At 45.7% G+C, this 14406-nt stretch overlaps 1 protein-coding gene across 3 annotated transcripts; it reads right to left on the reverse strand.

Annotated features, from left to right (window-relative positions):
• Positions 1–403: 403 nt before the first annotated feature.
• Positions 404–14202, reverse strand: FCGR2A (Fc gamma receptor IIa). Of its 3 annotated transcripts, XM_053608216.1 has the most exons (8): positions 13788–14202; positions 13547–13672; positions 13112–13132; positions 12512–12769; positions 8028–8282; positions 7252–7374; positions 3991–4028; positions 404–1163 (listed from the first exon to the last, which is right to left on the reverse strand). In XM_053608216.1, exons 2-8 carry the CDS (start codon positions 13629–13631, stop codon positions 1017–1019), a joined length of 927 nt encoding a protein of 308 aa, XP_053464191.1. In that variant the 5' UTR covers positions 13632–13672; positions 13788–14202; the 3' UTR covers positions 404–1016. The 3 variants fall into 3 exon arrangements, with proteins under 3 accessions (XP_053464191.1, XP_053464193.1, XP_053464194.1); XM_053608218.1 differs by having other exon boundaries at positions 12512–12766; positions 13547–14202; XM_053608219.1 differs by having other exon boundaries at positions 404–1160; positions 13547–14202.
• Between the last annotated feature and the right edge of the window lie 204 nt (positions 14203–14406).

Below are 14406 nucleotides of genomic sequence, written 5' to 3' on the forward strand. Positions count from 1 at the left end.
GATGAATCACTGAAGACTGATTTCCTAGGAACTTGTGTTGCAAAACAAAGTGTTTTACTTGCTATAGGACCTGGGAGTGTGGGGGTGGGAGTGGGGTAAAAACGTGGAAACCAGAATACAAGTTCAAGTTTATTGGAAGAAGATTATTCAGTTTTAAGAATAGGGGAACTCACCCTACACTCCAAATCCCCATCTCTCTTCTCCCTCACATCCTATCCATTACCACCTCCCCAAGATTCTTATTATTCAGAAACAATTCAATTTATATTCAACCAATATAGCCTTGAAAAGGCAAACTGAATTTTGTTATTATTATAATTTTGTTATTTTTTTATAATAACATTTTATTATAAAAGTTAATATATGATTTTGTGGAAGAAGAAAAAATAAAAAGCACCGATAATTCCATCACACTGAAGTAACCATTTTTAATTTGGTGATATAGGTTAGTCTAACATTTCTGAAATCATATATATTTACATAATTGTTCCCTTTATCTGCACTGAAATCTAAAGAAAAAACTTTAAATAAAACATAATTGTTCTCATGTAACCTGTAATAAGCATTTTCCATGTTGTTACAATCTCTTAATAGCAGTAATTTTACTCATTTTATTAGGTGTGTGGATGTATAATAGAAGTCTCGATGTCAAGAAGTGCTGAGGCACAGAAGGTCCAGTTAAGTCAGCTGGGACTCTGTTTTCTGTGGCTTCCAGGACAGGAAGCTTCAGGCAGAACTTAAGTAGATTGCTATGGAAGAGTCCTCTTTGGAACTGCAGCTTCCTCTTGTCCTTACCTCTCTGATTCTCTTCCCAAATCCCAGGGCAAGACAATGGAGACTAAATGAGGTTCTTGTACTTGTGCTGTTTCTTTCTCTGGATGCTCCTCGTGTATGAGAAGTGAATGGGTGATTGTATTCTCAGCTGAGAGAAAGCAAAAGCAACCAGTGAAGATCCCTTGGGTGGGCAAATGACATAACATTAATCTTGGCTATCATGGTTATCCTTGTCGATGTTGTTAAGGAAGAGTCAGGTAGATGTTATTATCATCAGTGGGTGCTCCGTGTTTCAGAGTCATGTAGCCAGCGTCAGCAATTTCATAGTCATTGCTGCTTCCCTCAAATTGTCTAATCCTGACGTCACTTATTTGACATGGAGGTGGCTGCTGGAAAACATTCAAAACCCTTAAGACTATAAGAAACCAGGCACCAGGGAGATAAACACAATAACTATCAGGAAAATAATAGCCAAGGCTTGAAAAATTCCTTTGAACGAAGATTCTCAGGCCAAGATTTAAGCAACTGAAAAAATGAATGGAGGAGACAGTCCTTGATGGAAAACTCATCTTTGTTTTTTAAAGTCTTGAATTTGGGGCAATAATTTCTTTTTTCTCTTTTTGAGACAGAGTCTCACTTTGTCACCCTTGGTAGAGTACTGTGGCATCATATCTCACAGCAACCTCAAACTCTTGGGCTGAAGTGATTTTCTTGCCTCAGCCTCCCCAGTAGGTGGGACAACAGGCACCTGCCACAACGCCCAGCTACACTTTTTTTTTTTTTTTTTTTTTGTAGAGACAGAGTCTCATCCTATGGCCCTCACACAGCTCACAGCAACCTCCAACTCCTGGGCTTAAGCGATTCTCTTGCCTCAGCCTCCGGAGTAGCTGGGACTACAGGCGCCCGCCACAACGCCCGGCTATTTTTTGGTTGCAGTTTGGCCGGGGCCGGGTTTGAACCCGCCACCCTCGGCATATGGGGCCAGCGCCCTACCGACTGAGCCACAGGCGCCGCCCTACACTTTTTTTTTTAAGCGATGACGTCTCGTTCTGGCTCAAGCTGGTTTTGAACCCAGGAGCTCAGGCAATCCACACATCTCGGTCTCCCAAGTGCTAGGATTATAGACGTGAGCCAATAATTTCTATTTTATTAACATAGAAAAAACATTTTTTATTGATGTTAAACAAAGATTATAGGGGGTCATTGTTTTGGATTAAGCTCCAACAAAATAGACTAAATATCAAAATGGGGGTCACCCATCCTAAAGTTCCAAGTCATCAAACCTAACTAAGTTTTTATCTGGCCTAGGGAGAATTCACAAGAAAGAGAGATGACAGCCTCCTTTCCCAAATGGGCCAGTCTGAATCAGCCTGGTAATTAAGGTCCCACTGCTATATTCCTTACAAAAAAGTAACTTGAAGAAAGCTGATGTTAATTGTTCACAGTTAATTGTTCTGTTTCCCTGTTCTCATCATACAGGGAAAGTAATTTTGAAGTGACCAATCCACTGTTTCTCCTTTCTTCAGCCCTTTTTCTGTGTAAAGCTAGTTTCCTCTGCTTGACTCATTAGGACATTTACTCTAAGAAATCAAGTGCTGCCCACTTCTAGAATCAAAATAAAGTCAATTGAGCCGGGCAAGGTGGCTCACACTGTAATCCTAGCACTCTGGGAGGCTGAGCCAGGTAGATCCCTTCAGCTCAGGAGTTCAAGACCGGCTTGAGCAAGAGTGAGACTCCATCTCTACTGAAAAATAATAGAAAACCTCACAGGCATTGTGGCAGGCCCTTATAGTCCCAGCTATTTGGGAAGCTGAGACGAGAATTGTTTGAGAGCTTGAAGTTGCTGTGAACTATGATACTGGCACTCTACCCAAGGTGATAGAGTGAAACTCTATCTCAAAAAAAAAAAAAAAGAAAAGAAAAGAAATACAAATAAGGGCAGTGCCTGTGGCTCAGTGGGTAGGGTACCGACCCCATATACCAAGGGTGGCAGATTCCAACACAACCTGGGCCAAACTGCAACAAAAAATAGCCAGCCATGGCTCAGAGCCTATAGCTCAAGCAGGTAAAGCACCAGCCACATACACCAGAGCTGGCAGGTTTGAATCCAGCCTGGGCCTGCCAAACAATGACAACTACAACCAAAAAATAGCCAGCTATTGTGGCAGGCGCCTGTAGTCCCAGCTACTTGGGAGGTTGAGGCAAGAGAATCGCTTAAACCCAAGAGTTGGAGGTTGCTGTGAGCTGTGATGCCAAGGTACCCCACCAAGGGTGACATAGTGAGACCATCTCAAAAAAAAAAGAAAAAGACCAGCCTGAGCAAAAAAGTGAGACCCTGTTTCTACTAAAAATAGAAAAACTAAGGCAAGACAATTGAGTTAGCCAGAGTTGGAGACTGCTGTGAGCTATGATGCCATAGCACTCTATCCAGGGTGATAGCTTGAGACTCTGTCTCAAAAAATAAATAAATAAATAAATAAAATTAAAAAATTAATACAGAGGGTACCAAAAAATGTTGTAATATTCAATATATATCAGTAACAAAAGATGAATACAAGTCATGCTGAGCACCTCTTGTAATTGCAGAAGTCAAATGTGACTTGAGTATCAGAAATTTAATATAGTTTTTTTCCTTTCTTAAAATGTGTATCATTTTTTGGCACCCTCTGTATATGCTAATTGGCTGCTTATGATTGGCTGGGGTTAAGTCTTCTTTGTTTCTAACATAAGCATTTACCAGAAATGGTTCAGATGTTGCCTATGTCTATAGTTGTGACACAAGTGAACTTTCACTTATGTGTTTGTAAAGTTAAACAAAGGTAAGCCCATTTCTAAGGCCAAATTGGTTTAGTTTGCTGTGGAATTTTTCAGGCTTCATCTCCTTTTTTTTGACACAGTCTCACTATGTCACCCTCAGTAGAGTGCTGTGGCATCACGGCTCACAGCAACCTCAAACTCTTGGGCTTAAGCAATTCTCTTGCCTCAGCCTTCCAAGTAGCTGGGACTACAGGCATCTGCTACAACGTCCAGCTATTATTTTGTTATTGTTGTCCTTGTTCAAACCCACCAGCCCTGGTGTATGTGGTCGGGGCCCTAACCACTGAGCTACGGGCACCGAGCCTCCACCTCCATTTTAATTATGCATTAACAAAAGCAGCAAAGGAGGGAGCAGGACAGAGGGGAAACAAGAAAAAGAAAATGGATAGGATCACTCACCTTAACATCGGCAGCCGTTTTCAGATTAGCACGATTGGCTGTGGGGGGGGGAAAAAAAAAAAGATCAGCCAGGGCATTGGTTAGAAGAGGGCCTACTTACTTGGCCCAGGGTGGTGGATGACACCTGTAATCCTAGCGCTTTAGGAGGATGAGGCTGGTAGATCACTTGAAATCATGAGTTTGGGACCAGCCTTGACCAAGAACGAGACCCCCTCTCTACTAAAAATAGAAAAATGAGCCAGGTATCATGACGGGCACCTGTAGTCCCAGCTACCTGGGAGGCTAAGGCAGGAGGATAGCTTGAACTCAGGAGTTTGAGGTTGCTATGAGCTAGGTTGAGGCCACAGCACTCTAGCCTAGTCAACAGAGTGAGACTCTGTCTCAAAAAAGAAAAGAAAGAGTGAGAGCAAGAGAGAGAGAGGAAGGAAGGAAGGAAAGCAGGAAGCAAGCATGCAAGCAAGAAAGATTGGCAGCCAGTAGTCTTCTCTGGTATCCAAAACATACCAAATTCCCTCCCCACTGAGCCGTTAACTCACTTTGCCACAGCGAAAAGTAACCTCATTATCTGCAAACCAGCATTTCTCAGGAAACTGGGGAGGAATCTGAGACAATGCATCCCATCCCCTGGACACAAAGAACCTTCATTTGCCACACTCCAAGACTTCAACAAACCACATTCTAAACTCCTCTTCTCATATAACTTCTGGTGATCCCAGTGACCTAGCACCATCAGCCCCAGCACCTGGCTGCCCAAATGCCTTGGGAAATGTGTTCACACTGCTGTAGCCAGAACCACACTTACAGGTGGATGATCCAGCTGTGTCTGGACTGTCTTCTATCTAGTTGGCTCAGGTGTGGATGGGCCCATATCCCACCGGCCTGGCCACCGGACAGGCAGACCTTGCTCAAAGCACAGCTGGGTGGGTGATATTTTGCTCAAGCTCTCAAATCTGTTGGCTCTGCTCTGAGTCATACTCCAGCCAGCTGAGGTGGAGTCTGTGAATTCTCTTTTTTCCTGCTGCTTTCTACTGTCATGGAAGCCCCCAGAGAAAGCTCCAGTTTCCTTTGTGCTCTGACTTGAGCTACAGTCAGGAAGTGTCTGGAATCCTCTTGCTCCTGTACACACTCCCCCTGAACAAGATGTCAGTCCTGGAAGGGCTGAGAGGTCATCCTGGCCACCCACTCACTTTCTCAGTGAGGTGACTCCTATAAGGGAGTCACCATGTTCAAGATTCCATGGTCTGATGGAATTCATCAGACCAGGGCAAACAGGGCAGAACAGGGCAAAATTCAATAAACCTACACGAGTGGGAGGACTAATGCTCCCTAGTCCCCCAGAAGTTTCTGAAGCCCAGATCTCCTCTTCATGTTCCATGGAGGGCTGAGCCTGCCCACCCCTCCCCCTCTCTCCACAGACACAGATTCCTCGGATTTCTTCCTTAGGCCTCCCCCTTTCCTCTTAGACTCCTACCTCCTGGGTCCTATGTACCCCAGCCTCACAACTCCTAACCCTACCCAAATATCTCTGATTTCCTGCTCTAGAAAAATCCTTGATTCCTGGTCTCACAAATTCAGACACAATCCTTGCCTCTCTGTCTAGGACCAATGTTCCTCTTCAGGCCTCTTCAGGAGTTAGACTCAGAACTGATCAAGAGATTTGAGCCCCTGCCCTCTTCCAGGCCCCTCCCCTACAGCTCCCAACTGAACTCACACAAGCCACTTCTTGTTGGCTCCAGGCCATCTGGCAACCCTGGGTGGGACATCACTGAATTCCCTTTGGGGAAAGGGAATGCTGTACTCACCTTGGTCTTCTAGGAGGGTCTCTCCCATTTCCCGTGCTCAGGGTTTCTTTTCTTTCTTTCTTTTTTTTTTTTTTCTTTTTGAGATAGAATCTCACTTCGTCACTCTCGGGTAGAGTGCAGTAGCATCATAGCTCACAGCAACCTCAAACTCTTGGTCTCAAGCGATTCTCTTGCCTCAGCCTCCCAAGTAGCTGGGACTACAGGCACCCAGCACAGTGTCTGGTTATTTTAGAGACAGGGTTCTCCTTCTTGCTCAGGCTTGTCTCCAACCTATGAGCTCAGGCAATCCACCCACCTTGGCCTCCCAGAGTGCTACAATTACAGGCATGAGCCACAGCACCTGGCCTATGCTCAAGGTTCCTTATAGTAAGAAAATTATAGGGTTGGGTCTCAGTTCTCAGGACCAAGGATAAGAGGCAGGAACAGCGCAGACCCTCCCTCTCACAGACACTTCCTTTCCTTCCCTTTCCCCAGGTCCCTGCCAAGGACCCTCTACTCTGAATTATGGTCCAGAAAGACGCAATTCAGTTCAGTGGTGGGTACTCCTAGGAGTGTCAGAACAGCCACTCCATTGCATCTTTCTTAGGCTTTCTCTGCCTTTTAAACACACACACCCCTCTCAGTATCTCTGAATCTTTCTGTTGACTTATCACTAACTGAGGTCCCAACTATGAACTAATTGCTAAGTGTTTTGTGAGGTATTAGTAGTATTATATTCCCTTTCTGGGTGACTCACTCCTCCCTTGGCCCCTATCTGAGCCACGGCAGTCCCCTCTCCATGCCTTGGCCCCAGCCTGGAGTGGGTGGGGGCCTAGCTAACTGCTGCCCTCCCATGCCACATCCTCACATTTAAGTGCTGTCACTGTCTACTAGGCCCTGGGGGAAGAGCTTCAGTCTCTTTCATCCTCAGAAGAATACTTTGAGGTGGCTTCTATTAGTGTCCCCATTTCCAGATGATGACACTGAGGGACAGACAGGCGGCCTATTTCAGCCAAGGTCAGGTAACAGTTGAGCCATGAGGCTGCAACTTGAACCCAGGCAGTCTGGCCACCCGATGTGTGCTCACTGCACTACACTGCCCCCATGGAATCTTCTTGGACCATCCCAGCCCATGCTGGACTGTGGAGCCTCCTCTGTACCCCTGTCACAGCTTCTCATTTCTCTGTCACTGCTCTTGTCCCACCTTTTTATAATGATCTCCCCACAATGCTGAGAACTCCCTGAGGGCAAGGACCAGACTTCCTTATCCTGGGGTCACCCACAGCATCTGGCGCATCATCTGACACTTAAGCAAGTTTGTTCATGTCTTTTTGAAAGAATAAATGAATGAATGAAATACAGATCTGTACCTGAATGATGGAATTCTCTAGCGCAAAGATAGGGGTTCTGGAAACATCTGGCATTAGAGCCCTATCCAAGCAGAAACCAAAAACCAGAGGGGCAGACGGGAGTCACAAACCTGAAGTCTGCTTTCTCTTACGGTAGGTGAAGGCTGCTATGGCAGCAATAATGGCCACTACAGCAATTCCAGCAACCACAGCCACAATCATCACCATCGGCGGAGAGCTGCTCTCTTTGGGCCCTGGGGAAGACAGACCTCAGGACAGGTAGTACTATCCCTGTCCCACCTCCACCCTCCCCGCCCTCCCCATGGCTTGTTGACTGAGCTGTCCTGTGTCTGGGTCACTCACTGATGCAATACTCAATTCACACATCCCCTCCCAAACTCACCTGCATATCATTTCTGTGGCTGGACTTGAGGGAGTGTGTGTTAGCAGAGGGATAGGTCCCCTTACCCCTCAGGGAGGGACAGTGGGGAGGCCTGAAGCCTCCCAGAGCTGGAAGCATCCCTACTCTATCAAGCACAGCCTTGAACTGTCCAAGATATGCCAGGCCCTCCAGAGTGAATGGCCATAACCCAGGACGTGAGAAGGAACGAGGCAAACCTCAGGAGCTTAGGGAACCTCTGCACCAATGGGAGACCTCAGCTTCACTGCTATCCTTAGTATGGGTCCTGCATGTCAAAGTGGGACAACAGCCTTGTCACCTATCACCTGAGGGCTGAGGGCTCCGAGCTCTGACCCCTGCTCTCGTGAACCGGCCCACACCGAGCAAGGCCTCCACCCCTCTCCTCTTTGCCTCAGCGCCCAGTGTAGGTCTCTCAGGTCTCCATGTAGGCCCATGTGGCCTCAGCCCTTGTTCCCCCTCCTTTCTCTCCCCTAAATCTTGGCATACTTTGGACAGTGATGGCCACAGCCTGGGATGAATAGAGTGTCCGTCCTATTATTCCTGAGCAGTAGTAGTCACCACTGTGACTGTGGTTTGCTTGTGGGATGGAGAAGTTGCAATTGGCATGGGAAAACTTCTTGCCTAGTCCATTCTGAAAGAATGAGATTTGGGTCAGAGGCTTGTTCCTCCAGCTGTGGCACCTCAGCGTGATGCTTTCCCCCTCCTGGAACTCCAGGTGAGGGGTCTGGAGCAGCAGCCAATCTGAAAGACACAAATATGGTAAGGAAAGGTTTGAAAGTTAGATGCCAAGGCCTTTGCAGCCTCATTCTCAGGCCTACATTTCTCACAGAACTTGAAAGGATTTCTGGTGGAGAGAATAGAAGATGCTTCATGACAGAAGTGAGCATACTTTTACAGGCGATATATGGTATTATGTCTATGGGACTCCGAAAAATAGAAATTTTCAGAATTCCCGAAGAGCAGATCTTAAAAACAATTTTGAAGAATTATAAACACTATACTCAAGTAGGGAGGCAAGTGTATTTTAGAAACCTATAGAAATTCCTGACCAGGACCTGAAATTTTTAGTTTGTTTTAGCTATTTATGGTCTGGGAATTACTAATTTAACGGTAACTTTTGTACACTTGTGGTTGTGTAGCCACAAAATGTATTAGCAACAAAATAGAACCTTACCTACCCTGTCTTAGTCTGTTCTGGCTATTACAACAAAATACCATTAAACTGTGTGGCTTATAAACAACAGAGATTCCTTTCTCACAGGTCTAAGGACTGAGAAGTTGAAGATGGAAATGCTGGCAACTTGTGTGTCTGGTGAAGGTCTACTTCTTGGTTCACAGAATTGGGGTTTCCTGGGTGGCGCCTGTGGCTCAGTGAGTAGGGCACCGGCCCCATATACCCAGGGTGGTGGGTTTGAACCCGGCTCAAATAAACTATGGCCTAAGTGCCATCCTCTTGCTTCAGCCTCCTGAGTAGCTGGGATTACAGGCACTCACACAATGCCTGGATGATTTTTCTATTTTTAGTACAGAGAGGGTCTTCCTCTTGCTTAGGCTGGTCTCAAACTCCTGAGCTCAAACAATCCTCCTGCCTCAACCTCCTAGACTGCTGAGGATTACAGGCACGAGCCACCATGCCTGGCCTAAAGTCAATATTCTGATCTTGGTTGTGCCATTGACTGCTGAGCTTTTGGGTCTCATTGGCTTCATTTCTTGAGACAGAGTCTCATTATGTCACCCTCCATAGAGTACCATGGTGTCACAGCTTACAGCAACCTCCAACTCTTGGGCTTAAGTGATTCTCTTGCCTCAGCCTCCCAAGTAGCTGAGACTACAGGCAACTGCCACAACACCCAGCTATTTTTGTTGTTGTTGTTGTTGTTGCAGCTGTCATTGTTGTTTAGCAGGCCTGGGTCCGGGTTCGAACCCACCAGCCGGTGTATGTGGCCCATGCCCTAACCACTGAGCAACGGACGCTGAGCCAGTTTCATTTCTTTATACAATAGATGGTGGGACTACGCGGTTTCTCGCTAATGTAAACTAAAAATAAAATCCTAAGCCCCCCAACAGTCTGAACAGAGTCCCAGTAGGCTAAGGGGACTCCAGAGAAATCTTGAAAACTGAGTCCCAGCCATTATGGGACTGGAGGTCAGACATACCTTATTATACTGTTGCCCTTTTGTGGTTTATAAACTACAACTGACCAATGTTAATGTTAAATTAGAGATCATATGACTGACAGAACACTCTTTGTGGCAGTAAGACAACAAATTATAAACAAGAACTAAGGCTATGCCTGGCTGTTACCGAAGATTTGACACTGTCCTCTCAAGCCCCAAAAGAGAGAAAAGCAAGAGAAGTTTATTACTTTGCTGGCAAAGGAGGAAAATTGAAGACAATGGTCTCAAACTCCAAATTCCTGATTCTGAGCTGAAGCACAGACCTTTTAAGGGTTCTGATCCCATAATCCCAATCCTGGGCCAAGACAATCTCAAGGCCTCTACCCAAATTTATCCTATTTTCGGCTAATACTGTTTTTTTATTCATTCGTTTGTTTGTTTTAAACAGAGTCTCAGTTTGTTGCCCTCAGTAGAGTGCTGTCGCGTCACAGCTCACAGCAACCTCCAACTCTTGGGCTTAAGCGATTCTCTTGCCTCAGCCTCCCAAGTAGCTGGGACTACAGGCGCCCGCCACAACACCTGTCTATTTTTTGTTGCTCCTTGGATATGGGGCCGCTGCCCTACCCACTGAGCCACAGGCACTGCTCAGCTAATACAGTTTTAATCCTCTACCCAGATTAATTCCATCTTCAGTGAAGAGGCTCTCTGGACTAACACCCATCCCATATTCATCTGAGATCTTGTGACCTCCACGCATGCAATTCCTTTGTGGTACAAACAACAGGAGATATTCCCTGCCCCTCCCAGCCACTGGCCTGAGGCAAGGATACAAGTTTCAGTTCCCAAAAAGTTGGGGAAACAGAAAATATTTTTGCCATTTTTTTCTCCAGGCTATTCCCTCTGCAACAAGGCAAGTGTTAAGTCATACACCTCTACCCTTAAAGAATAAACTATGGGGGCTTAGCGCCTGTAGCTCAGCGGCTAGGGTGCCAGCCACATACACCAGAGCTGGCGGGTTTGAATCCAGCCCCGGCCCGCCAAACAACAATGACAACTACAACCAAAAACTAGCTGGGCGTTGTGGCGGGTGCCTGTAGTCCCAGCTACTTGGGAGGCTGAGGCAAAAGAATCGCTTAAATCCAAGAGTTTGAGGTTTCTGTGAGCTATGAAGCCACAGTACTCTACTGAAGGCAACAAATTGAGACTCTGTCTCAAAAAAAGAAAAGAATAAACTATGGCCTAAGTGCCATAAAGTTTTCTTTTTCAGTGTCAGCTATACAAGTGCTGGTCTTGAGACAGCAATATCAAAACAACTCTAGTTTGTCCATGGCCAGAAGATGACTAACTGACCCCCCCACCCCCATTTCCACAAGCTACAACTACAGGTTTGACTGGACAAGAGACTGATTTCAGTAACATTCTTCCAATATGAGACCACAGACCACAGACTGGTTCTGGCCATTTTATACTTCCGTGCATTCATGTCCCTACCTCATCTTTTAATTTAATACATTCAAATTTAATTCTCTACCCCAAAATGAACATAGAATGCAAGTAGCATGCATGTTTTATCACAGGTGTGCATGACCCCCGCCTCCTGAATGAATGTTCGTGGCTCCCATTGCAACCTGTTGAATATGTATGTTTAGCAATCCTGTTCACCATGAAGTTCCTACACCACCCCTCCTCCTTCAAATTACCTTACTTTCTCAGTTCTCAGCCAGAGGCTGTGCTTCCCAGCCTGTGAGAATGGCTGCCTTGTAGGCTTATAACCCTTTAGAAGAAGTAAACCTCTCCTTTTTAAATGTATACATTATGTGATTTTTAAGTTAACTCTAACAAATCTTTAGTTCTTAGTTGTTATGATCTGTATTTTTACATTTTCTTAGGAAAAGTCAGAAGTATCATCAGCTGTTCCTGGGAAGCCACTATACAAAGACAGAAGAAAGGGAAGTGTGATTTCACTGGGCGCGTTTCTGAGCTTGACTCTTTCCCCTTCCGGAGAGTACCATGACAGAAAGTGACTTCACTGCCAAGATCTGTCTGGTACAGGGCCTTTAAAACACCACTAAACAAATCCCCTTCCTGGTGTTAAACAGGAGAATCTAAAACACTGAATGTTTACCTGCGACCATCTTCAGGGTTTATGCACCAAATAAACTATGGTAGAAAAGTGCTCATATTTTCAGACATCAGAGAGGGCTAGAAATAGTGTCTAGGGGTATTTGCTCTGTAGAATCTATTAACTGACACTGTCAGATATTTACCTAAACCTAAACCAAATGAAGCAACTCTTTTTATTAAAACTGTCTAATGAATTTTCATCTCACACAGAATAAAAGTCAAAGTCATTGCAACAGCCTACCAGCCTCTCTTGATCTATCCTTTCCCTGCCCTATCACCTCTGCCCTCATCTCCCAGATCGGATTCTGCACTCCATTGGAATGATGTCCTCATATTTGTCAGGCAGGCTCCCACCTTAGGCCCTTTGTGGGTCTGTTTGCCTCCAAACTTTGTGATTCACTAGCTGCCACCAGAGACAGAGACTAGGGATTTCCTTCCGCTTCTCTCACACTCAGCTGCCTGTTCGAGTCCTTGCAACCTTCTTGCTCAACCAAGTACTGAAACAAAAACAACCTAAAACATATTGAGGAAATTATTAGAAATTTCCAAATTTCCACCAGACACCCTAAGCAAAGTGGGGGGAGGGGCGAAACAGGAAATGAGTGAGAAATCCACAGCAATGCTTCTTGGTAAACAGGCCACCCCCCTTTCCTGCAAACCTCTGCCGTGTAAGCTAATCTCATGTCTCTTGGTCCTCCCAGATCCTCCCCAGGGCCTTTTTCCACTGACCAGAAAACACATCCAGATGCACAGGTTCACTGAGGCTGGTCTGGCCCGTCTGGCACCTGTACTCCCCGCTGTCATTTTTCATGGCCTTAAACCTGTAGCTGGGCTGGGCCTGGGTGGGAAGGGAGCTCCCATTGTAGAACCACTGTGTGGGGTAGTCCCCTGGGGCTTGGGGCCCCCAGCACGTCAGAGTCACAGCATCCTCCTGGAGCACGTTGATCCACGGGGGCTCAAGTTTCACCACAGCCTTCGGGAGGACTGCTGAGGGGCAGGGCACAGAAAGAGATGTGAATTAACAACCTTGAAGGAACCATGGAGTCCAAAAGAGCTCCCAGGGAAGGTCAGACACCAAAGAGCCCTCTTGCAGACCCAGTTAAAGATGTGTACTTGCAGGAACCTCATTCCTTTGGATCTTCGGTGGATCCAGTGGGAATCTTACCAAGAATCAAATCCCAATCAAATCCCCCTCCACTAAAATGGAGAAACTGCTCACACTGAATCCTAACCTAATTCTTGGGTAGAGCAGACATTTCCCTACATAGTACTTCGCATCACGTTGTGAGGAAGGAATACCTTTGGTACAAGAAAACAGAAGAAACTCACCAGCTTGCACGTCTGCAGGCACTGTGGAAGAGAAGAGAGAGATTAATGTAGAGCAGACAATGAGAACAAATTTAGTTGCTTGTGTGTGAAAAGGGGCAGGAGGAGGTAATCCTGGTTCCTTCTTTCCCAAGGAACCACCTCAAGAGCCTGTCGCTGCTCTCCAGTGGGAAAGCACCCACTTTCTATGTTGTCCTTATCTTATCCCCGCCTCTCTTCGTGGCTACGAAGTAAACACGAATCTTTGGTACAGAACAGACTTTCCAGGGACTGAAAAAGTACCTCTGAACTCTGGAACCGAATGAATTCAAGGTTCACTCTCCCCTTCCATTTGTCCCAGCTTCCAGAACCCAGGCCAGCTGTTTACCATACTGGTCCCTGGGGTCTAGGCAGTAGGATTGGCTTAAATTGTCCCATTTTCAAATGACTTTCACTTACCCAGCTGCAGCAAAAGTGCCAGGGGTTGAAGCAGCCATAGACTGCCAGGATATACATTCTGAGACATTTCTGCTTCCAAAGTCATCCCAGAAGTGGGCCAAGGTCCAGTGAGATTTAGGAGATTAACTTAGAAATGAGGAAGGAAATGATTTCATCTTCTCGTGCAGTTGTCATCAGTTTCCAGATTCTATTTCCAAAAACCAGTCAGGAGAAAATCTGACTAGAAGTCAAATCTACTTACAGATGAGTCTCTCTACCTCCTATCCCTTTGTTCAGACCTTGTGAAAATACCAGGGAGGGCTTGTTGCATGGAGGAAACTGATAGGAAGTAGAGCTGGGCACAGAGCCAGTGTCTTGGGTTCTCAGTTCAGTGCAGGGTGTTTTGAGTTCCTAGAAATGGGATTTCCAGGTGTGTACTAAAAAAAAATTGAAAGCAAGATCTCAAAGAGATATTTGCACACTCATGTTCACTGGCAGGACTGTTTACAATAGACAAAGGCAGAGGCAATCCACAACACTCCCTGTGCTGTTTCACTGGCCAGAATGTAAGATAAAGAAACCCTTCTAAATCTGCAACCAATAAGAATCATCGATAAACAACTACAAAATGGCATAGTTATCCATAGGAAACAGTCTGTCAGTATACCACAGGCAAAACTGTCCTGCTCCTACCCTTCACGCCCTGCCCTCCACATGCACAAGAACATGTGCAAGAAACAATTTTGGTAAGAAATCCATGGAGCAAAGTCAAATGCTATTTGAAATGGGAAAATACGTTTTTCTCTATATATTCTCTTTCAACACTTCTGACATGAAACATGTGGGCTTTTTACATAAAAGCAGTTCTCTCTTACATATCA

The sequence above is a fragment of the Nycticebus coucang genome, chromosome 10, assembly GCF_027406575.1.
Source record: "Nycticebus coucang isolate mNycCou1 chromosome 10, mNycCou1.pri, whole genome shotgun sequence".
NCBI lineage: Eukaryota > Metazoa > Chordata > Mammalia > Primates > Lorisidae > Nycticebus > Nycticebus coucang.

What these genes read in the sequence shown, in the direction of transcription:
- FCGR2A (XM_053608216.1), bottom strand. Translation starts at nt 13,631, where the DNA reads ATGACTTTGGAAGCAGAAATGTCTCAGAATGTATATCCTGGCAGTCTA. An exon ending in GGCACTTTTGCTGCAGCTGG is followed by an intron (nt 13,133 to 13,546) that starts GTAAGTGAAAGT and finishes TCTCTTCCACAG; the next exon opens with TGCCTGCAGACGTGCAAGCT. An exon ending in AAACGGCTGCCGATGTTAAG is followed by an intron (nt 1,164 to 3,990) that starts GTGAGTGATCCT and finishes AATGTTTTCCAG; the next exon opens with CAGCCACCTCCATGTCAAAT.